Source organism: Mustelus asterias, chromosome 5 (assembly GCF_964213995.1).
Source record: "Mustelus asterias chromosome 5, sMusAst1.hap1.1, whole genome shotgun sequence".
NCBI classification, from domain to species: domain Eukaryota; kingdom Metazoa; phylum Chordata; class Chondrichthyes; order Carcharhiniformes; family Triakidae; genus Mustelus; species Mustelus asterias.
Genome location: NC_135805.1, coordinates 117,163,551 through 117,186,265, shown reverse-complemented (window position 1 = coordinate 117,186,265; position 22,715 = coordinate 117,163,551). Strand labels below are relative to the sequence as shown.

The following is a 22,715-nucleotide window of genomic DNA, read 5'->3' as shown; positions in this document are numbered from 1 at the left end:
TGTTGAGGTGCAGAAGGAGACCATTTGGCCCATCATGTCTGCACCGGGTCTGCAGACAAGCAACATGGCTTAGTGCCATTCCCCTGCCTTTCCCCCTGCAAAAATGTAGCCCTGCACATTGTTTCTGTTCAAGTAATCATCTGATGTCCTCTTGAATGTCTCGATTGAACCTGTCTCCATCACACCTCTCCTGGTAGTGCATTCCATACCTGAATCACTCACCGTGAACAAGATTTTTCTCTCAACACATTTGCTAGTTTGACAGATCACTTTAAACCTGAGACCCCTCACTCTTGATCCTTTTACAAGTGGGAACAGTTTCTCCCCCTATGCTCTGTCCAGTTCCCTCATGATTTCCTCTATCAAATTTCATCTTTTTCTCTTCATGGAAACAGTCCCAACCTCTTCAATTTATCCACAACTGAAGTTTCTCATCCTGGAACCATTCCTGTAAATCTCTTATGCATTCACGTCCTTCCTATAGTGTGGCGCCCAAAACTGTATGCAACATTCCAGCTGAGGTCTAACTCGTGTCTTGTATAATTTCAGCATGTCTCCTTGTTCTTGTACTCTTCCCCTATTAATAAATCCCTGAATATTATATGCTTTATTAACTGCTCTCTCCACCCGTCCTGCCACCATCAATGATTGATGCACCAATACACTTGGGTCCCTTTGTTCCTGCACTTCTTTAAGAATTTTGCCCCTTTATATTGTGCCGCCATGTTCCTTCTACCAAAATGTATCACCTCACACTTCTACGTATTGAAATTTATCTGCCAGCTATCTACCGACTCCACTAACTTGTCCATGTCCTCTTCAGTTTACAATATTTCTGAGTTTTGTGTCATCCACAAACTTTGAAATTTTCTCCTTCACACCAGAATATAGATCATATGTATATAATATTTCAGGAAAGGCAAGTGTCCCAATACCAATTCCTGGGGAACACTGCTACAAATCTTCCTGCAGCCCGAAAACAATCCATTGACCATAACTCTCTACTTCCTGTTGTTCAGCCAATTTTGTCTCCACAATGCCACTGTCCCTTTTCCTCTACAAAATATAACTTTTCAATTCAGATCAGAAGCAGGTTGGTAATTCTGTTTTGAATTCTAAATTATTTTTTTGCTTCCAACTAAACAATTCTTTGGAGTATCCTTTGAAGGTGATGTTTGAATGTGAATGATCCAAGTTTCAATTTCATGGTGATCAAAATGAATGTAAATATAACTAAAAAAATAAAATTTTCACTTTTCATGGTTAGTTGCCATCAGATTTTCTTAACGCAGTGAGCTGAACAGAATGGGCAGACAAGTAGTGAGAATGTCACAAAGAGCTTTCAGAGGGGTATAGGTAGGTTAAATGAGTCGGTAAAACCTTGGTAGATGGAATATGATACAGGAATATATCAGTTCCTGCACTTTGGTAGGAAGAATAAGAGAGCCAAATATTATTTAAATGAAGAAAGCTGCAGCACAGAGGGATTTCAGTGTGTCCTCGTGCGTAAATCAAAAGGCTAGCCAGCATGCAAGTTCAACCAGTAATAGGGAAGACAAATGTAATGTTGGACTTTATTTCAAAGGGAATGGACGATAAAAATGGGGACATTTTGCTCAAACAATATAAGGCACTTGTTAGACCACACCTGGAATACTGTGAACAGTTTTGGTCCTCTTATCTAAGGAAAGATATACTGGCATTGGCAGTCCAGAGAAGGTTCACTTGGTTGATGCTGGGTATGGAGGGATTTTCTTATGAGGAGATTTGAGTAAGTTGGGCCTGTACTCATTGGAGCTTAGAAAAATAATAGGTGACCTGATTGAGGCATGTAGGATTCTCAAGCTTGACAGGGTAAGTACTGAGAGGCCCCAGACTCTTCCCGCTCATTTAAGACAGAGAGAAAGAGGAATTTCTTCTCTCAGAGAGTAGTGAATCTGTGGAATTCTTGACTGCAGAGGGCTGCAGAGATTGGGTCATTAAGTATGTCCAAGGCTGAGATAGACAGATTTTTAATCAGTAGGGGAATCAAGTGTTATGATAAGGCTGGAAAGAATAGTTGAGGATTATCAGTCATGATCTTCTTGAATGGCGGAGCAGACTCGATGAGCTGAATGGCTTCTGTTCCTATGTGTAATAACTCCATGGAGGCGCAAGTCCCATCACCAAGTTACTTTATTTACACCATCCATTTGTACACAGCCAGCTCTCCAGTTGCTCCCTGCTGAATGCAGACTGGGAGACTGACACACCTGCTTTAAAATAGGGAGCATGAGGCTTCCTGATTTAACCATCAATTAAGACTCATCAGGCAGTTCATACTCTCGCAAGCCAACCTCATTAGCCTGGCTGAAATCACCACACTATGTCTCATGTCTTATTTAAACAGTAATCTTGTACTTCTCCGCTACTGATGAACTCCTACTCCTGCGAGTAATTTTAGCCAGCGAAGCTTCAAAATCTACATAGAAGAGAGGTTAATCATTTGGAATTATTCTTTCATATTAAGAACTGCTAGAAAAATAGTGTAAAAATGAATTTGCCAACTCAAATCAAATATACATTAAAAATGATGAATTATCTCTTCGATTTAAAAATATTGCACCTGCAGGTAGCACTCTAAATGTAATGTTACATTTTTCATTGATTATGACAGGATCAGACTTCACATTAATTGACAGCAGCTCACTGAGTCCTCAGGTAGCAGTTTGCTATTGGTAAAAAATGTGGTCGTGGTACTGAAAATTCATGTAATTGCATTGCCAGACTAAGCTCATCTGCTAATCCATGCCTTTGTTGCCTCTAGAGTTGAATATTTCCAACACAGTCTTGGATCGTCTCCTACTCCCTCTCTGTCAATTTGAGGTCATCTAAAATGCTGCTGTCCTTGTTCCTACTTTCACCAAGTCCTGTTCACTGATCTAAATTGCCACCCAGTCAAGCAATATCCAGATCTTAAAATTGTCAAGATCTCTGTGACCTCTCCCTTCTCTATCTCAGTAATTCTCTTGACGCTCCAAATTATCTGTGGTCCACTAATTCTGGCCTCTTGAACATACTACATGCTCGACTATTGATGGCTATGCCTTCTGTTGCAGTGGCTCCGAGCTCTGGAATATCCTCCCTACTCTCTGCCTCTCCACCTCTCTTTCCTCCTTTAAGATGCTCCTTGAATCTATTTATCACTTTTACTAAGTTTTTGGCTATCTACACTAATATTACCTTATGTGACTGTCAAGTTTACTTTAATAACTAATATTGCCTTATGTGATGACTGTCAAGTTTGCTTTAAGAACACTCTTGTCAAGTGCCAAACGACATTATCTTACAGTAAAGGCACAATATAAATACAGTTGTTGCTCTTGTTTTAGAGCAGACGGATTTGTCACTGAGGCTTTGCAGTGCGCACACAACCCCCGAGCTACCATTTTTACCCCCCCCCCCCCCCCCCCCAAGCTCCTTTCCTTCTAGGCCCTGCAACCCATTCTATGACAAATCTTCCATCCTCGTTCACAGCTTGGATTCTCCGGTGCCACTGAAAGTGAGCGGAGTGTTGTCTGCAATGCCAAATTTTCTGTTCTCGTTTGGAATGGGTCCCACTACAGCTAGACCAGAGAATCCCACCCTATATGTAGTATTTCTCCTCGCATGCCTCAATTCCCCCAACTCCATGGAGGGAATTTCCTTCCACAACATTCCTTTTTTGTCTTTTCCTTCCATCTTCACTTTTCAGTCTCCACCCTCATGCTCTCTCCCTCAATTTCTTCTACTTCCTCTTCACACTGCCTTCTCCATCTTCATCTGCCCCTCCTCATCCTGGCTTTTCTGAATGGTGTTTTCCCTATGTTTTCCTCCTTGTCCTCTCCTTTTCCATGCAACTCTACATTGTTTCTCTTATCGTCATCCTCCAATCCTGTGCGACCTGAAAATTTCACATTGGTCTTGACTGCTCTGACAATGCCATGGAATACCAACTGGTTATGCAATACTTGATCTACAATTATGAAACTGGAAATCAACATTTCACACTTGCAGGTTTTATCATTGGAAGCCCCACTGATTTCTTTAGAGTTCAGATTGCTGAATTAGAAGCTTGGTTAACTGAACATCCTCGGATTACTCAACTAACATGAATAAACATTATCTGCAAGTCTTTGGGATAGATTTTAATAGATACCATATGGTTTAGATTGACTGTCTTATGAACGCATTTTGGATGCGCATTTTGAATTTGAATGTGTTTTGTATTTTTCTTGGCTTACTTTCGTTGGATACAGAACGTTGTTATCACCCCTTTTATCAATGATGTGAAGGGATTAATTTGTGATAATAAAATAGAAAATGCTGGAAGTACTCAACAGGTCTGGCAACATCTGTGGAGATGGGCCTGTGACTGCAAGGAAGAACATAATTATATTTTCTCTTAACAGATGCTGCCAGACCTGCTGTGTGCCTCCAGCAATTTTTGTTTTGATTTCAGCCTCCACGCTACTTTGCTTTTGTACTCATTTTACAGTTGTACAAAATACCTATAACCAGAATGTCAACCTGTGCCCTCTCTTCACAGTGCAGATGGACCTATTTAGTATCTCAAAAGATTTTTTGTTTCATCCATAGTCGCTATACATTGTGACTATTATGCAAAAGAAGCATAATTAGATCAAACTGAAATATGATTTTGAAAATTAAAATTTGCCTTTGCACTCGGGTCTGAATTAATTTTAGTTGAACTTGTTTTTTTTCAGGTCATAAGAAATTCAACAGAACTGAAGTAACACGTAGAATCATTGGATGCAAAGCAAATAGAAAGGTTAGTGCAATATGTTTCTCGTGATTACACACAATTGGGGTGGCATGGCGGCATAATGGTTAGCACTGCTGCCTCAGTGCCAGGGACCTGGGTTCAGTTCCCAGTTTGGGTCACTGTCTGTGGGGAGTGCATGCTCTCCCCATCTCTGCTTGGGTTTCCTCCGGGTGCTACAGTTACGTCCCACAGTCCGAAAGACCTGCTGATTAGGATCATTCATTGGCCGTGCTAAATTCTCCTTCAGTGTACCCGAACAAGCATCGGAGTGTGGTGATTTGGGGATTTTTACAGTAACTTCATTGCAATGTTAATTCCAGCCTATTTGTGACATTAATAAATAGATTTCAACTTTAAAACAATTATGTTATTTTAATATAAATTGTTATTTCCAGGGAAAGTTTTTCCGTTTTAATAGGTTGAATATTTTTAAAGTTGCTGCTGAACTCACTTTTTGTTGTTAGTTATGCTAAGTTCTCAGAATGCAACAACATTTCCTTTTGCTGAGGTCCTCGAGTAGCAATTTCATGTTTTGTTGCAACAAAACGTCATTGAATCATTGTAAATAGACAATTTTCAAGTGCATTGCTTCACAATGATACTTCAACGAGTGTGTAATAAACAAAATGGAAACTTGGAACATAAGATTGTAACATTATTTCAATTATGCAATAAGAGTTCTGCTATAAGTTTCATTTGTTACTGTCATGGTCTCTACACCCCAGTTTCTCCTTGTTGTGGGTTGAAGATTTGGAGAATTTTTACTTGGATCTCTTTACGACTCATTCTGCCTACGGTCTTGGACATACCAAGCTGTGGTATAACCAGAAATAATGCTTTCTATGGTGCATCTGTAGAGGTTGGTGAGAGTTGTAGCAGACATGACAAATTTCCTTAGTCTCCTGAGAAAGTAGTGGTGTTGTTGGCTTTCTTATCTGCAGCATCCTCATGGAGGAACTAGGACATGTTGTTGGTGATCTGGATACCTAAAAACTTGAAATTCTCGACTATTTCTACTTTGTCCTCATTGATGTAGATAGGGGCATGCCCGCTACACTTCCTGAAGTCAATGGCTATCTCCTTCATTTTGTTGACATTGAGGGAGAGATTATTGTCATTGCACCACATTCTTTATCTTTCCTGTACTGTATCTCGTCATTGTTTGAGATCCGACCCACAATGGTGGTGTCATCAGCAATGTTGAAAATCGAGTTGGTGGGGAATTTGGCCACACAGTCAAAGGTGTATAAGGAGTATAGTAAGGGACTGAGGACACAGCCTTGCGGAGCACCTGTATTGAGGATGACCATGGAGGAGGTGTTGTTGCCTATCCTTACTGACTGCGGTCTGTGGGTCAGGAAGTTTAGGATCCAGTTGCAGAGGGAGGAGCCAAGCCCCAGGCCGGATGGTTTCAACAGATACACAGGCAGTCGAAATGGTTAATGATTATGTACTGGTCCATTAATCCAAAACGTTTTTCTGTCACCCTGCAAGCCCGAGAAGGATAGAGGATGGGAAGGTGAAAAGAAGATGCAACTGGGAATGCCCCAGGAATGCCTCCTCAGACAGAAAGGAAGATACTGAGCTTGGATGTGATATTCGTAGGCCTAGGTTTTTCCATTATAACAAGGTGGGGCGCTTTGTGCGGATTGCTGAAAGATGTGTGGCAAATCCATAGCATTTATTGGCATATATAAATGGTTTAGGAAAAGGAGCCTTGGCTTATAATACAGCAAATCTTGTTGTAGCAGAAACTACAGCTGTGAAACCGAGGGGGAATACTGCTCTGAGTTCAGGGGAAGTGAATAAGATACGTGAGAATTAAAAATAATTTTTGTCAAGAGAGAAAGTAAGTCCTTATCCCTCAATTGAGACAGCTTAACCTACGACTATATTAGAAGATCCAGGAGCCACTCAAACATTTTTGTTGGGGGAAGGCACAAGTTTTCCACTAGGGAGAGCTTAAGAGCATAAGTTTTAATAAATGGTTTTGGCAGGGAGTATATTCCCATATCTTTGTACTGGCCTCCTTCCCTCCCTCCTGCTGTGGGCTAAGACTACCACAGTAGCCGAACAGGCATCGCACGTTAGATGCCCCTCCACCGTATTCCTGCTTCATGTCATCTCTCAGCTCCAATGTACTCGGATATCTTTATTTGTTATTCTCTCCTGGGTTGGGGATTGAAAGTTATTGCTTTCAAATACAAAATTTGCAAGCCGTTCTTCTGGCTGCTAATTTAGTGGATGTGTTAAACTATTTAAAACTGAACAGATATGTTTTATACAGCTCAATAAAACATATTTGGTTGCCCATTTCAAATAAATGCGCTAACACTTACATTCCTAAATTCAGTAGTGAACATATTAAATATTTGTTGGCCAATCATCATTGCTAAAATCACAATGGGCAAAGCAGGCAATTGTTCCCAGAACAGCTTCCTCACAGTGAAATGTGCTTTCCAGGAAACGAGGCAAATAATATCAATCACCTGACCCCATCAGTTTCTACTTTATTTAAACAGTGATTTATTTGGTTTGCAGAAATCTTGTTGCCATCTATTTCACTGTACAATAACAATCTTGCCCTGGCAAACAATACTAAAATGCCACTGTTCCCTCTGGAGTTGCACATGTCCCTTTGGTCCTGTTCCCAAACATCTCTGCTGCCAGTCATGGCTCTGGACTGATCAACATTGTTATTGAAGGAGCAGATTATGTAGCCTGGGACTGCAGGTAGAAATGCCTGGTCCAGTAATGCCTTTTCTCAGAGCTGGCATTCCTATCATTAGATTATGATCCTGACAATGTAATAGGGAGTTCTGAGAATTTAATGCGGAAGCAAAGCCTGTGGATTGGATTCTCCCATTTTTGCCCAAGGCACTAAATTTTTTCATCTCAGGTTCTGAGCTGCGCAGTGTGTATTATCTGAAGTGCAATATTTAAAAAACCAATGCATAAATGGAATTGAGCAGTTTTTAAGATTGATATGTAAAGAGCAAGGGCAGCAGCATCCAGATTCAATTATGCTGCTCTTGAATTACGTCAGGGTGTAATCAGATGCAGGATGGCCACTCTTGTGTCATACAAAGGGAGGAAGAAACCTACTGCTCTCACCATAAAGTACATTTGGAGGTGAGCAGCAGGAGCATTTTTCTCCAATCTTGGCTGCAGTTCAGGAAGCAATTTAATGACCCAAACGAGTCAGAAAAAGGAATACAGTTGCGGATCCCATAAGACCATAAGACATAGGAGCAGAATTAGGCCACTCGGCCCATTGAGTCTGCTCCGCCATTCAATCATAGCTGATATTTTTCTTGTCCCCGTTTTCCTGCCTTTTCCCCGTAACCCCTGATCCCCTTATTAATCAAGAACCTATTTATCTCTGTCTTAAAGATGCTCAATGACCTGGCCTCCACAGCCCTTTGCGGCAAAGAGTTCCACAGATTCACCACTGTCTGACTGAAGAAATTCCTCATCTCTGTTTTAAAGGATCGTCCCTTTAGCCTGAGGTTGTACCCTCTGGTTCTAGTTTTTCCTACTAGTGGAAACATCCTCTACACGTCCACCCTATCCAGGCCTTGCAGTATCCTGTAAGTTTCAATAAGATCTCCCCTCATCCTTCTAAACTCCAAGGAGTACAGACCCAGAGTTCTCAACCGTTCCTCATATGGCAAGCTCTTCGTTCCAGCGATCATTCTTGTGAACGTCCTCTGGACCCTTTCCAAGGCCAGCACATCCTTCCTTAGATATGGGGCTCAAAACTGCTCACAATACTCCAAATGGTGTCTGACCAGAGCCTTATACAGCCTCAGAAGTACATCCTTGCTCTTGTATTCTGGCCCTCTCGTCGTGAATGCTAACATTGCATTTCCTACACCCTGTGCTGCAGTTGCCTCCGGCTCTCTTTTCGCCTCAAAGTAAAAGGGGCTGCAAATCTGAGACCCATTCCCAATCAGTAGTTAAAACTTCTGAAGCAGGATATGGGAGATTTGATTATAATAAATTAACAGAAACATTTTATTCATAGATTCCAAGTTAAAATGTGCTGTCGTATGTATCTAAAGAAGGAAACCTTAAAAAAAACAAATGCCGAGGTAATGTTGTCAAGTAACTGCATCCTCTAAAAATGGAGTTCGTGAGAATGACAAAGGAGGCCCTGAAACCCAAAAAGTAGCCCTCGAGAAAATCTCAAAGAGCTCTCGAAAAAGTCAACCACATAGAATCTCAGAATTGTTGGAGAGCAGAAGGTGACAATTTGGCCTATTATGTCTGTACTCGCTTTCCAAATGAGCAATTCGCCTCCTTCCCCCACTTTCTCTCCATTACTCTGCACGTTCTTCCTTTTCAGGTGACAATTTCATTCTCTTTTGAATGCTTCGATTGAAGTCACCTTCATCACACTTTCAGGCAGTACATTCCAGATATAACCAACACAGCATGAAAATGTTTTTCTCAATGTTGCTTAGGCCTCTTTCACCTGTGCTCCCACATTCTTGATCCTTTCGCAAGTGGGAACGCTTTCTTCCCATCTGCTCTGTCCATGCCCCTCATAATTTTGAATACCTCAATCAAAGCTTCTTTCAGCCTTCTTTCCTCGAAGAAAAACTGTCCCAACTTCTCCAATTTATTCATCTGTGTAACTGAAAATCCTCATCGATAGAATTATTTTGGTGATTATTTTCTGCACTCTCTCCAATGCTTGCACATCCTTCCAAAGAGTGATACCCATAATTGGACACACAATACATGAGAACACTGGAGCAAGAGCAGGCTATTTGGCCCTTTCAGTCTGCTCCTCCTGATCTGGTTGTGGTGTCAGCTCCATTTTCCTGTCAATCCACCATAGCCCTTAACTCCTTGCCTAACAAAAAATTAAAGATCCAACCTCCACTGCCTTCGGGAGAAGAGAATTCCACACACCAGTGGCCCTTTGGAAGAAAACACTTCTCCTCTTCTCTGCCTTAAAATACCTCTTATTTTTAGTCTCCCCGCAAGAGGAGTTTTGCTGTTTTTCCCTTTTTTGCTTTATGGATCCTAATATGGGGCTTGGAATTTGGTAACATTAAATTTAGTGTCCTTTATGAAGGGTGTTATGAAGTGTTTGAAATGCTCTGACCTGTGAGTCTCTGTAATTTTTATATTGATCACACAATCTTTGACAGTTTTTTTTCAATGTCAGTTAAAGTCAGGTTGCTCTGAGATTGTGATTGTGACTGAGACAGTGTTGGGATGTCACGACAGAGGAAATTTAGGGTGTTTGAGTAAAGGGTCATTAACATACAGCTGGAGTCAGGGCTAAGAATATATGGGTACCTCGGCCCAGCATCAGGTGAAGGTATACAGGGAAATGAGTGGGAGAAAGTGACATCCACAGGAAAACACACAGTGACTAGAGTTGGCACTGAGGGGAAATGGGGGGCAAAAGTCATCAGCGTACACATGCCTTTGGTCTGTTGAATATTGTCACATTGGGCCTTAGAACAGAATTCAATTGGTCAAAGGTATGATTTGTATGGGGTGTGGTGCTGTCTCGTCACACAGGCCTTGACCACAAGTGTACACTTTTGTTAATTTTGCAAGGAGAGTAAGACATCAGAGTGATTAGAAGATTTAGTGTGCCCATTTATAGCTAAGCTTTATATGCATTATTGCATCTCATAACATACGTATTTTTTCTTAAGATTCCTGAGTGGAGTTGGGAAACGTTATTATGGCAGCTGCACAGCACAAAACTTTTAATTGTTATTTTTGTTACTAAATCAATTTAAAGTAGCATGAGTGATGGTTCTAGAATCAGATTAATTTATGGACTGGTCAAAGATTTGATTTGATTTATTATTGCCACATGTATTAGTATACAGTGAAAAGTATTGTTTCTTGCATGCTATATAAGGGAGGTGATGGTCTAGTGGTGTTATCGCTAGACTATTAATTCAGAAACTCGGGTAATGTTCTGTGGATCTGGGATCGAATCCTGCCGACAGATAGTGGAATTTGAATTCAATAAAAAATATATATCTGGAATTAAAAATCGACTGATGACCATGAAGCCATTGCCAATTGTCATAAAAACGCATCTTATTCATTCATATCCTTTTAAGAAAGGAAATCTACCGTCCTTACCTGGTCTGCCCTACATGTAACTCCAGAGCCACAGCAATGTGGTTGACTCTCAACTGCCCTCCAAGAGCAACTAGGGATGGGCAATAACCGCTGGCCAGCCAGTGACACCCATGTCTCATGAATGAATAACAAATATACAGACTAAGCATACAGTTCATAGAGAAGGAAAGGAGAGTGCAGAATGTAGTGTTATAGTCATAGAGAGAGTTTAAAAGAGTTAGAAACATAGAACGAGAGTAAAAGTTAGAATTAGAAGGTATGCTGGGCTCAGCCTGCAAGAAGTTGCCTTGCTCCAGCGCCACCTTGAGGAAAAAAAGGGGCATTTGTCTGAGATTTGATTGATTTCAGGATGTGATGGGACATCCACTGGCTCCATGATGTGATGGGCCTAAGAGACTCTGCAACACTTGAGAATTTCTTTTCTAATCCCGACATTGTGGCCGTGGGACCAGTGTACTGAATTATTTGGACTTGTTCAAGTTGATCGCAGTGTCAAGCTGGCATCCATTACAGCATGCTTTGTGTCAAGATATTGTTTATGAGAATCTTTATGAAGTTACAACATTCATTTTGAAAGCAGGTCCACTGACTTCTGTCCCGATCTATTCTGTTTGAGCCTCAGTTTCAGATGCTTCTGAACTTTCATTGTCCCCTGAATATATTTTGATTAAGTAAAAGTGCCAGATTGTGTTCTCATTGCGTTTCTTTTCTTTTATGGCGCTGATGCACTACCTTCAGGAGTTCGAGGCAATTATGTATCTTCACTCGAGTTGAACTGGGTTTGTTTATAAATTTTGTGATGCATCTGGTCGATAATCCATTGTATGTAGATAGGCCATGTTTCTCTTTTATAGAGAAAAAAATACATATTTATTATCTCATTATTCATATAACTGTTGAAAATAAGATAACTAAGCAGTAATAGTACGATTTTCCATTAAAGAAAGAATTTGTCTTTCTGTAGCACCTTTAACAACCTCAGGATGTCCCAAACATTTTGTATTCAATTACATACTTCTTGCACAATAGTCATTCTTTTAATAATTAATTATTGTGGTCCAAGTGTTGTTATGATCCCTCAGATGGAAATTGCCGTACAAACTAAATCCCAAAGAGAACTTGGCCCACATATCCTAAACTCTGTTTTTTATTTTCTGACCACATGAAGATAGGTTTACTGAATTTAGAAGCCACAAATTCAAGCAAAACTTTTGGGATTTTAAATATTAAATTAAAACCTTTATTAACAATATAAAGGAAAACTTATATACACAAAATGACATTTAAACCATTTAAAATAGTTTTGCAAAACATTCCCCCAAAATACTTCCTATTTGGTCAGTCTCACAAGTAAATACCCTTTAGACAATAATCTCTGATAAATGTTTAACTGTAAAAAAATCCAGTAATATTACCACAAGGCAGACCCACTGTTGCAGTAGGAAAGGTATGTTAAAAGACTTCTTATTCTCGCACTTGGCTGGAATGGCAGCCTCCGCTCTCTTCCCAACATACAGCAGCACTACAGAAAGTGTCACACAGTCGCTCAAAACACAGCTCTCAATATCTCTCCTTCAGTACCCTTTTACTCTTTTTCATCTTTTCCATTGTTCTTCGCCCCCTCTTTGAAGATTTCGCAGAATATACAAATTTTTCATGTTCTCCCATTGACCCACTTTTGGGACAAATAAAATTTAATAACCTTGGCTTGTTTATTTATGGCCTTTTCCAATTTGTAAACCCTCTTGCTTCCCTTTGAAATTTAACAGCTGAAACTCCAAATCCTCACTGATCTCCTCATGCAAATTTCTGCTCACTGCTTATTTACTCGTAAGAAACTAACTTCCCATCCTTACTTCAAATTCATACCTTTAACACCTTCATTCATTTTACGTCCTAAACCTTGTAGACAATCTGTCTGAAGTTTAATTGAATTATTTTCAAACACACAAGCCTGTTTCATAGAATAACACCACTGAGCTCAAAAGTACTAAATATAATATCTCTCATCACATCTTTGATCCCACAGAAAAATGAACCATCATAATCCCAAAAAGACGGTTTCATTTTCTCAACGCTGGTCACGAGAATCCTGATGATGCAACTTTCTAGAGTTTGATTTCAACCAATCAACCGACAACACTCTCACTTACTGTTTGACAACCTCTGGTAAACATCCAGTTCTTTAACGTATCCAAGGTACACAGCTTTCCAGGTTTTCGATCTTTTTAGATAACTTGTACATTGCCTCCAAGAATTCCGATCTCCTTTTCTGCCAAGCAGAAAAAATGATATTTTCCTGAGAGTGATTTGCTTCTTCTCTTTAAAAGAAGTGTGTTCTTCTTTCTGTTTCGGTCCGCTGTGTTTGCATCTGTGCCTTCACCCTCCAGCTCTGCTGCTTGTAGCTCTTCTTTCTGTCTGCCAGTTAGCATAGCTTCTTTCTTAACTTCCTGTTGGTGCTGTGTCGTGGTCAAGGGCTGCCAGATGACATGGACCTGTATTAATATTCAAAAGAACTGCAATTGATCCCTTTACATTGATGCAAAAAAGTTATTTTCAAACAATCTTAAAGACAATTACGCATTCCACATATCTTTTGAAGAAATTGCACCTTTTCCTTTTTGTACTGTTTCTGGATCGAAGGTCATGGCACCTGAACAATTTTCCATATTTTTGGGTAGCTGCCGTTGTCGTCTCTGTGCTGAAACAGCTTGGCTAAGGGTGTGGCTAGTTCTGAACTACCGGTCGTCAGTACTTCTGTGGACATGTTGTCAGGGGCCATAATCTTTGCTGTATCAGTGCCTTCAGCCATTTAATCATAGAAATCATAGAAACCCTACAGTGCAGAAGGAGGCCATTTGGCCCATCGAGTCTGCACCGACCACAATCCCACCCAGGCCCTACCCCCACATATTTACCCGCTAATCCCTCTAACCTACGCATCTCAGGACTCTAAAGGGCAATTTTTAACCTGGCCAATCAACCTAACCCGCACATCTTTGGACTGTGGGAGGAAACCGGAGCACCCGGAGAAAACCCACTCAGACACGAGGAGAATGTGCAAACTCCACCCAGACAGTGACCCAAGCCGGGAATCGAACTCAGGTCCCTGGAGCTGTGAAGCAACAGTGCTAACCACTGTGCTACCGTGCCGCCCTTGATATCACATGGAGTGAATCGAATTGTCTGAAGACTGAGATCTTTGTTGGTGCACCTTCAGGAAGGGCTGAAATATATCATTGGCTTAGCACTTCTGGTTGGAGAAGATGGCAAATGCTTCAGCCATGTCTTTTCCACTGGTGTGCTTTGAGCTTACTCCTCCGGTTGGTTATTTAATTGTTCATTATTCACAATTGGCTGTGGCAGGACTGCAGATCTTTGATATGATCCATTGGTTGTGGGTTCACTTAATTCTATAACATGCAGTTTCTGTTGTTGGGCATGGATGCAGTCTGAGTGGTAGCTTCAGCAGGTTGGCATCTCATTTTTATGTGTCCCTGGTGCTGATATTGGCAAACTCTCCTACACTCCTTATGAACAAGGTTGGTCTCCTGGCTCACTGGTAATGGCAGAGTGACAGATAAGCTAAGTCATGAGGTGTCATTGGAGGGTGTCCTTAATGTAAAAATGGGACTTAAATTCCACAAGGAATAGTGATTCATGAGCTGAGGAATCAGCAGGTTTCCTTGCCTATGTTGGACCTGATATCTTGAGACTTAATGGGATTCAGAGTCAATGTTAAGGACTCTCAGAGCAGCTCCTTTCTGACTGTGTACTACTGTAATAATATAAGAAACATGACAGCCAGTTTTCATGCAGTGAGGTCCCATAAACACCAATGAAAAATCCATTCGGTCCTTTGGGGATTTTTTTGTTGCTGAGAGGTAAATGTTTGTCAGACTGTTTGGCTGATGTCTCCTGCTGTTTGAATCCGATCATGAGATCTTTTACTTGCATCTGAGAGAATATATGAGTCCTCGATTTTGCATCTTACCCTTAAGCTGCCGCTTTAATGGAGCAGTCTCTCATTTGCATTGTTACCCTTAACTATAAGCTCAACTAACATTCAACTGGAGTGTTATTTGGATCCACAACCTTTTTTTCAACAAAAGAGTTGATCCACAACCTTCTGGCTCAGAGGCAAGAGTGCTGCCACTGAAGCAAGGCTGACATAGTACCATCATAGATGAGATACTGAAGGCAAAATACCCCACACAAAGTAAGACACTTGCGAGATTCAGTGAAAAATAGTCTCATGTTAGCTTCCTTTTCCTCCATTGTATATATTCTTGTACCTGAACAATGGCAGCATACACTTATCCAGCTCGTTGAGCACCATTATTACTCTGACTCACCTGCATTTGACCTCCTCGCCTCCTGGTTGATTGGTATTCATTTTATTGCTCTTAACATCGTTATCATTTTTGTAAACCACTTTCCAAGTCTTGCAGTTTCTAAAGATGACATTCGACCATCTGTTTATTTCCAGTCGGGGGTTTTTTGGTATTTCTTGGACTGATTCTTTTCTGCTATGGTGACAAAGAATTACTCTTCAATTAAGAACATTGTTGATTTATTAAAACATTTTTAGGCATATGTTGGAGACATGGTTAATAGGTTATTCCTCGCTTATTAAGATGATACATTATTGCTGTCAGGATTGAGTTCTGAGAGGAAGACTTAAATTACCAATAGAAGACAATTATATTGTTACTAAATGGGAAAATAGCATTCCTTTATAGATGACAATTGAGGGATTTGTTCAAAGAATCCTTGCAGCAGTGTCTACGTCCAATGCCTAGAAAACCAGCCCCAAATGTCATGGAGTTTTCTTCTTTTGGGCATCCCTACCTTGTTCATGATGCCTTATTTAATGAAACCAGCAATTGGTAGGCATGGGAGAACAGTCTATATTGCTCTTCAATGCAAAGATATCAGGAATATTGATGTTCATAGACATGAGGAAGATTAAATGGTGCTGTCACAATTTGGGAGTTTATGTACAAGAGATTTGATTTTTGGGGGGTCAGTCAGGAGAGGTATTTTCAGGTCCACCTCTCGAGCAGAGGAAGTACAGCTGAAGAGCAGGTTCCTATTGTCACAAATTTTCTCTTGTTCATTCTCCAACTTTGATTCAAAAATAATCTGAATATAGGGACATCAAAGGGAAATGAGAAAGGAAATGAAAGCAAGGTGAGAGTATGAGAAGAGATTGGCAGCTAACACAAAAGTTGATCAAAACTTCTTTCGGCATATAAATAGTGTAAGAGTAGTAAAAGGAGGGGTGGGACCCTCAGAGACCAAAAAAAAAATTATGCAAGTGGACGGCATAGCTGAGGTACTAAATAAGTGCTTTGCATCCGTCTTGACCAGGACGAAGATGCTGCTGAAGTCAAAGTGAAAGAGGAAGGAGCTGAGACACTAAATAGACAAAAAATTAATTAAGAGGAGTTATTGGAAAGGCTGGCCTGATTTAAATTTGTTAAGTCACCAGGTTTGATAAGATGCATCCAAGGATGCTACGGGATGAGAGAGAGGAAATTGCGGAGACATTGGGCAAAGTCTTCCAATTCCCCTTCGATACAGTGGTGATGACTGATGACTGGAGAATTGCAAATTTTACAGCTTTGTTCAAAAAAGGGTGCAAGGATGAATCCAGAAACTACAGGACAGCCAATTTAATCTTGGTGGTGGGAAACCTTTCAGAAATAATAACCTGAGACAAAAGTGACAGTAACAAGCCTGGATTAATTAATTAAGGAAATACAGTACAGATTTGTTAAATACAGATTATGTTAAACTATTTTGATGGAGTTTTTTGTTACGGTAACATAAAGTTGATAAGGGAAATGCAAAACTTCCAAAAGGCATTTGATAAAATGGCACGGTGGCACAGTGGTTAGCACTGCTGCGTCACAGTGTCAGGGACCCGGGTTCGATTCATGGCTTGGGTCACTGTGTGGAGTTTGCATGTTCTTCCACATGTCTGCGTGGGTTTCCTCCGGTTTCCTCCTACAGTCTGAAAGACATGCTGGTTCGATACATTGACCTGAACAGGTGCTGGAGTGTGGCGACTAAAGTTTATTTATTAGTCACAATGAAGGCTACATTAACATTGTAATGAAGTTACTGTAAAATTTCCCTAGTCGCCACATTCCGGCGCCGGTTTGGGTCAATGCACCAAACCAATACGTCTTTCAGACCGTGGGAGGAAACCCACGCAGACACGGGAAGAACGTGCAAACTCCACACAAACAGTGACCCAAGCCAGGAATTGGTCCCTGGCACTGTGAGGCAGCAGTGCTAACCACTGTGCCACCGTACCACCCCTCGGGGAATTTCATAGTAACTTCATTGCAGTGTTAATGTAAGCCTTACTTGTGACTAATAAATTAACTTTAACTTTTCAGCAAAGTTAAAGTTTATGGGATAAAAGGAACAGAGGCGACATGGATACAAAGATGGCTGAGTTACAGGAAACAGAGTATGACAATGGAATTTGATTTTTGGATGAGAAGAAGGTATACAATAAGAGTTTGCAAATTAATCAAAACCTGCACGTATTGTGAACTGTGAAGAGGGTGGTGATAGACTTCAAGAAGATAGAAACAGGATAGTTGAAGATGCTATTTAATGCCAAAACATGATACACTTTGGTAGGAAGAATGAGAGACAGGAAACTCGAGTGCAATTCTAAAGTGGGCGCTGGAACAGTGAAACAAGTGGTATATGTGCACAAATCATTGAAAGTAATAGGGCAGATTGAGAAAGCAGTTGGGATTCTGGGATTTATAAATAGAGGTACAAATGCAAGCAAGTCATGGTAAACTTTTATAAAACACTGGTTCAGCCTCAACTGGAGTATTGTGACCAATTCTGGACACATTTAAGGAAGGATGTGAAGGCTTTAGAGAGAGTGCAGAAAAGAATTGCAAGAATTGTTCCAGGGATGAGGGATTTTACTTACTTGGATCAATTGGAGAAGTTTGGGGCATCTCCCCACAGCTCATTCAGACCACAGTTACAATCACAGAATGGCTACAGCATACGAGGAGACTGTCTGTCCCATCATGTCCATGTGGCTCTTTGCAAGAGTTAATCAGCTAGTCCACATGCCAGTGCTTCTTCCAAAGTTTGCAAATTTTCTCTTTTCCGTTGCTTTTCCAATTCCCTTTTGAAAGCCAGGATTGAATCTGTGCGCATTACTACTCGTGTCCCCATTGGTTCTTTTCTATTCATCTTAAATCAGTGCCCCCTGATTTGCATGGGTAATTTCGGGCCATGTTCAGTGCTGTTTTCTGGATTTTGAATCAAGGTGATTTAAAGACTTGATGGATGATCTTTGTCTTTTCTTCCATATCAGCAGCTCCTTTGTTTATGTTGAAGATGCTGCTTGTGATGTTTGGCTGGTCAGTGCAGGCAGGGCACAGGTTTGCAGAACGGCTGGAGAGAGAGGGGGAAGTTCTCTTCTTGTTGTTACCAATTCATGTTCTCTGGACCTTTATGGCTAACCTTGGAAAAAGATTTTTTAACTACAAAGAGTTAGCTTGCTCATCGCATGCCCTTCATCCACAAACTGACCAGTTACCAAATACACTTACAGCAAGCTAGGCAACCCTCATTCCAGATCCATTATTTAAACTGTTTAGATCACGTGGTTGTTCAGCCAGGGCTAATTGTCTTAAATGATTGATTTCATGTGGGTGAGGCTTATTTCTCACCCACCTGAACAACAACATATGTCTGAATGTTTGTGAATAGTTTGAGGGATGGGCCATTTACACTTGTTTAAATTGATGGTCTTAAGTGGGCTACTTCCAGACAGCCCAGCTTCTTTCTGATGGTTTGGTAACTTGCAGGGTAAGGTTTTGTAAATGTTCGGCTGTTTTAAGAGCTGTTGTGTTCACTAAATGCTGTTGCCAGTTTTTAAAAACTTATCCTGGGGTCGCAGCCCCCTTAATGAATAAGGTCATTTTTGATGGTTTTATAACATCACACTTCATTAAATTCCATCTATCACTGTTTTTTGCTTATTCCACGATCTTATCAGTATCTTCTTGGAGCTTCTTTTGGCATTATTTATTCTGCCTCATGTCTTTAAAAACCTTCTCGCCCATTTCCAGATGATTTATGTGCATGGAAGTGTCCCCAGAATAGAACCCATGAGACACTGTTAGTTATCCTCTTCTCATCAGTTTTTAAACTGATTTACTAGCTTTTTGTAATTCCATGTCCTTTACTCACCAGCAGCAGTCTCCTGTGTGGTACCTTGTCAAATGTGCTCTCAGCATTCACGTACACTGTATCTGCTGTTTTTCTCCCATTCACCATATATGCCTCTTCCTCAAAGGCAGGCTACCACTAACTGGCCTATAATTACCCAACACAGAATGCCTATCATCAGCTTTATTTCAAGTGTTGGGCTTGGAGAATTGTCTTTCCTCAAACAAGAGAAAATTATTCTGGAAAATTAAGATCATCATCTGTTGTTGTTCAATAAATAAAAATGTGTGTAGTCCTGTGAAACTATATGTTTGGGTTTTATTTTTAAGTCATTGTAACTTGTGTAGCAGAGGACTTTGAGCACTTCGTATAGTAGCTATGATTTGTAGTTTTTTTTAAAGAATTTTGCATATTTAGAGAACTGTTGTCTTAATTTTTAGCATTAAATTCCTTTAAAATTATTTAGATGATCCTTCATGCTTGGCAATGCAAATGTTTCTGAGCAGAAACATTTTAATACAGTCAGTCATGGTGCAGAACTACAAAAGGTATTCGCAGGCTTTTGGGGACAAAAATGCACTTATTTTAATCTATACAATCCTTAGGTTAAGTTCTCAATTGATTTCCTCATAAATCTAAAATATTATTGTAATTGCACGGATTTAACACTACATAACCTCAGTTTTGTAATGAAAATGAATAATACCTGTGCAAATATAGGTTACTCAAAACAAATGTCACCTATCTTATGGGATAGAGGTCAAATCAAGATATTTGCCTGAGATTTCCTGACACAGGTGTCATTCACTCCAATATTTTCAAGAATTACAGGCTTCTGCAAAATTCCCATGCATTGGGTAGAAATGATTATGTTTTTCTCATTTTCTTGATTTGCAATTAAATTCAAAAGTATTGGATTAATACGATTCAAAAGTGTACTTTCAAAATACAGTGAAATATTTCATACTTGGTAAAGGAAGAAAACTTCCCCCTGCTACTTTGGCTTTGAATGTCAATGACTTCTCCCTTTTTATACTTACTATTTTTTAATTACTTGCAGACCTTTCTGGTTCCACACACAATCAGTGCTATTGAATAGGTTTATTTGTGTTTTTCTAAAATTAGAGAGTTAGTTTTAATCCATTTTCCAGCGGTAATGAAAATTTTACTAACCCAAGGTCTGTTGGTAAGTACCTCCCCAACCCCCATCCTTCCCTGGCATTGCTGATTTCTGACTTTGCCTGTTGAGTCAAAAGTGGCCTCAAATTCAAATTCGCACTGAAGGCTCATATTGTAGTTTTCCTATTAAATGCATTTATGCGTTGGTCAATACCTCTTTAGGAAACTTAATGCAAAGCTTGTGTTTTGCATTTTTACAGAAGATATTCACACATCCTAATCACAAAATAAATTCCATGCAGCTCCTTTACAACAAATGTTTTGAATCCCAAGGTACTTATAGCCTGAAATTCCTTCTGTAAAAAAATTGGTATAGTGTCATTGATCTGTGCATTTTGGTATGTGCAAATGTTTTATAGCCATATTTAACAACATGGACGCTTTTTTAGTACAGGAAATGCAGCAGCCAATTTGTGCACAGTAAAGCACCCTCACCCGAGGGCCACTCTTGTCCGTATCCATGACTACCCGAAATCTTATGGAATTATGGTCGCTAAGCCCAAAATGCTCCCCCACTGAAACATTGATCACCTGGCCTGGCTCATTCCCCAATACCAAGTCTAGCATGGCCCCCTCCCTGGTTGGATTGTCAACATACTGTATCAAAAAGCCCTCCTGGACACATCTAACTAATTGTTCTCTATCCAAGCCCCTGGCTGTAAGGGGGTCCCAGTCAATATGGGGGAAGTTAAAGTCACCCACCACAACTACCCTGCTTTTCTCACACCTTTCCAGTATCTGACTGCACAATTGCTCCTGTCTCCTGCGGGCTGTTGGGAGGTCTGTAGTACACTCCCAACATTGTGGTTTCACCCTTCCTATTCCTGAGGAGTTAGTCCTTAGTTCTTTGAGAAGGTGACCAAAGAGGTGGATAAGGGTGAAGCAGTTGATGTGGTGTATATGGATTTCAGTAAAATGTTTGATAATGTTCCCCATGGTAAGCCTTTGCAGAAGATACGGAGGCATGGGATTGAGGGTGACTTAGCGGTTTGGATCAGAAATTGGCTAGCTGCAAGAAGACAGAGGGTGGCGGTTGATGGGAAATGTTCATCCTGGAGTTCAGTTACTAGTGGTGTACCACAAGGATCTGTTTTGGGGCCACTGCTGTTTGTCATTTTTATAAATGACCTGGATGAGGGCGTAGAAGGATGGGTTAGTAAATTTGCGGATGACACTAAAGTCGGTGGAGTTGTGGACAGTGCGGAAGGATGTTGCAGGTTACAGAGGGACATAGATAAGCTGCAGAGCTGGGCTGAGAGGTGGCAAATAGAGTTTAATGCGGAAAAGTGTGAGGTGATTCACTTTGGAAGGAGTAACAGGAATACAGAGTACTGGGCTAATGGTAAGATACTTGGTCGTGTGGATGAGCAGAGAGATCTCGGTGTCCATGTGCATAGATCCCTGAAAGTTGGCACCCAGGTTGATGGGGTTATTAAGAAGGTGTACGGTGTGTTAGCTATTATTGGTAGAAGGATTGAGTTTCGGAGCCATGAGGTCATGCTGCAACTGTACAAAACTCTGGTGCGGCCGCACTTGGAATATTGCGTACAGTTCTGGCCTCTGCATTATAGGAAGGATGTGGAAGCATTGGAAAAGGTGCAGAGGAGATTCACCAGAATGTTGCCTGGTATGGTGGGAAGGTCTTGTGAGGAAAGGCTGAGGGACTTGAGGCTGTTTTCGTTAGAGAGAAGAAGGTTAAGAGGTGACTTAATAGAGGCATATAAGATGATCAGAGGATTAGATAGGGTGGACAGTGAGAGCCTTTTTCCTCGGATGGTGATGGCTAGCACGAGGGGACATAGCTTTAAATTGAGGGGTGATAGATATAGGACAGATGTCAGAGGTAGGTTCTTTACTCAGAGAGTAGTAAGGGCGTAGCATGCCCTGCCTGCAACAGTAGTGGATTCGCCAACATTAAGGGCATTTAAATGGTCATTGGATAAACATATGAATGATATTGGAATAGTGTAGGTTAGATGGGCTTTAGATTGGTTTCACAGATCGGCGCAACATCGAGGGCCGAAGGGCCTGTACTGCGCTGTAATGTTCTATGTTCTAACACTAATATGATAATCATCAGATAATCTGTTTGAGTGCAGTTGGTTGGAAACTTAGTTATGGCCAGGGTGCAAAGGGGAATTCCCTTGCTCTTTGTTGTAATAGTGTCATGAAATATTTTACATCCACTTGAGAAGGGCAATAACTTGCCCAAAAGATGAGACTTTCAACAGTGCAGCTTCTCCTTAGTACTGCACTTAAGTTTCGGCCCAGACTTTGTGCTCAAACTTTGGATTGGGCTTTAAACTCAACTTTCTGACTCAGGCCACTGACTGAGCCACTGCTGACACCTTCAGGGTGGGGAGTTTGAAAGTTAAAAAGTGTTTAT

General features: G+C 40.7%; 1 protein-coding gene across 1 annotated transcript in view; it reads left to right on the top strand.

Annotated features, from left to right (window-relative positions):
* mcph1 (microcephalin 1) overlaps nt 1–22,715 on the top strand; it is a 334,501-nt gene that overhangs the window by 38,515 nt on the left and 273,271 nt on the right. The window contains exon 10 of the mRNA XM_078213236.1: nt 4,746–4,810. Within this exon, the coding sequence (XP_078069362.1) occupies nt 4,746–4,810 (65 nt within the window). The remainder of the gene's footprint in view (nt 1–4,745; nt 4,811–22,715) is intronic.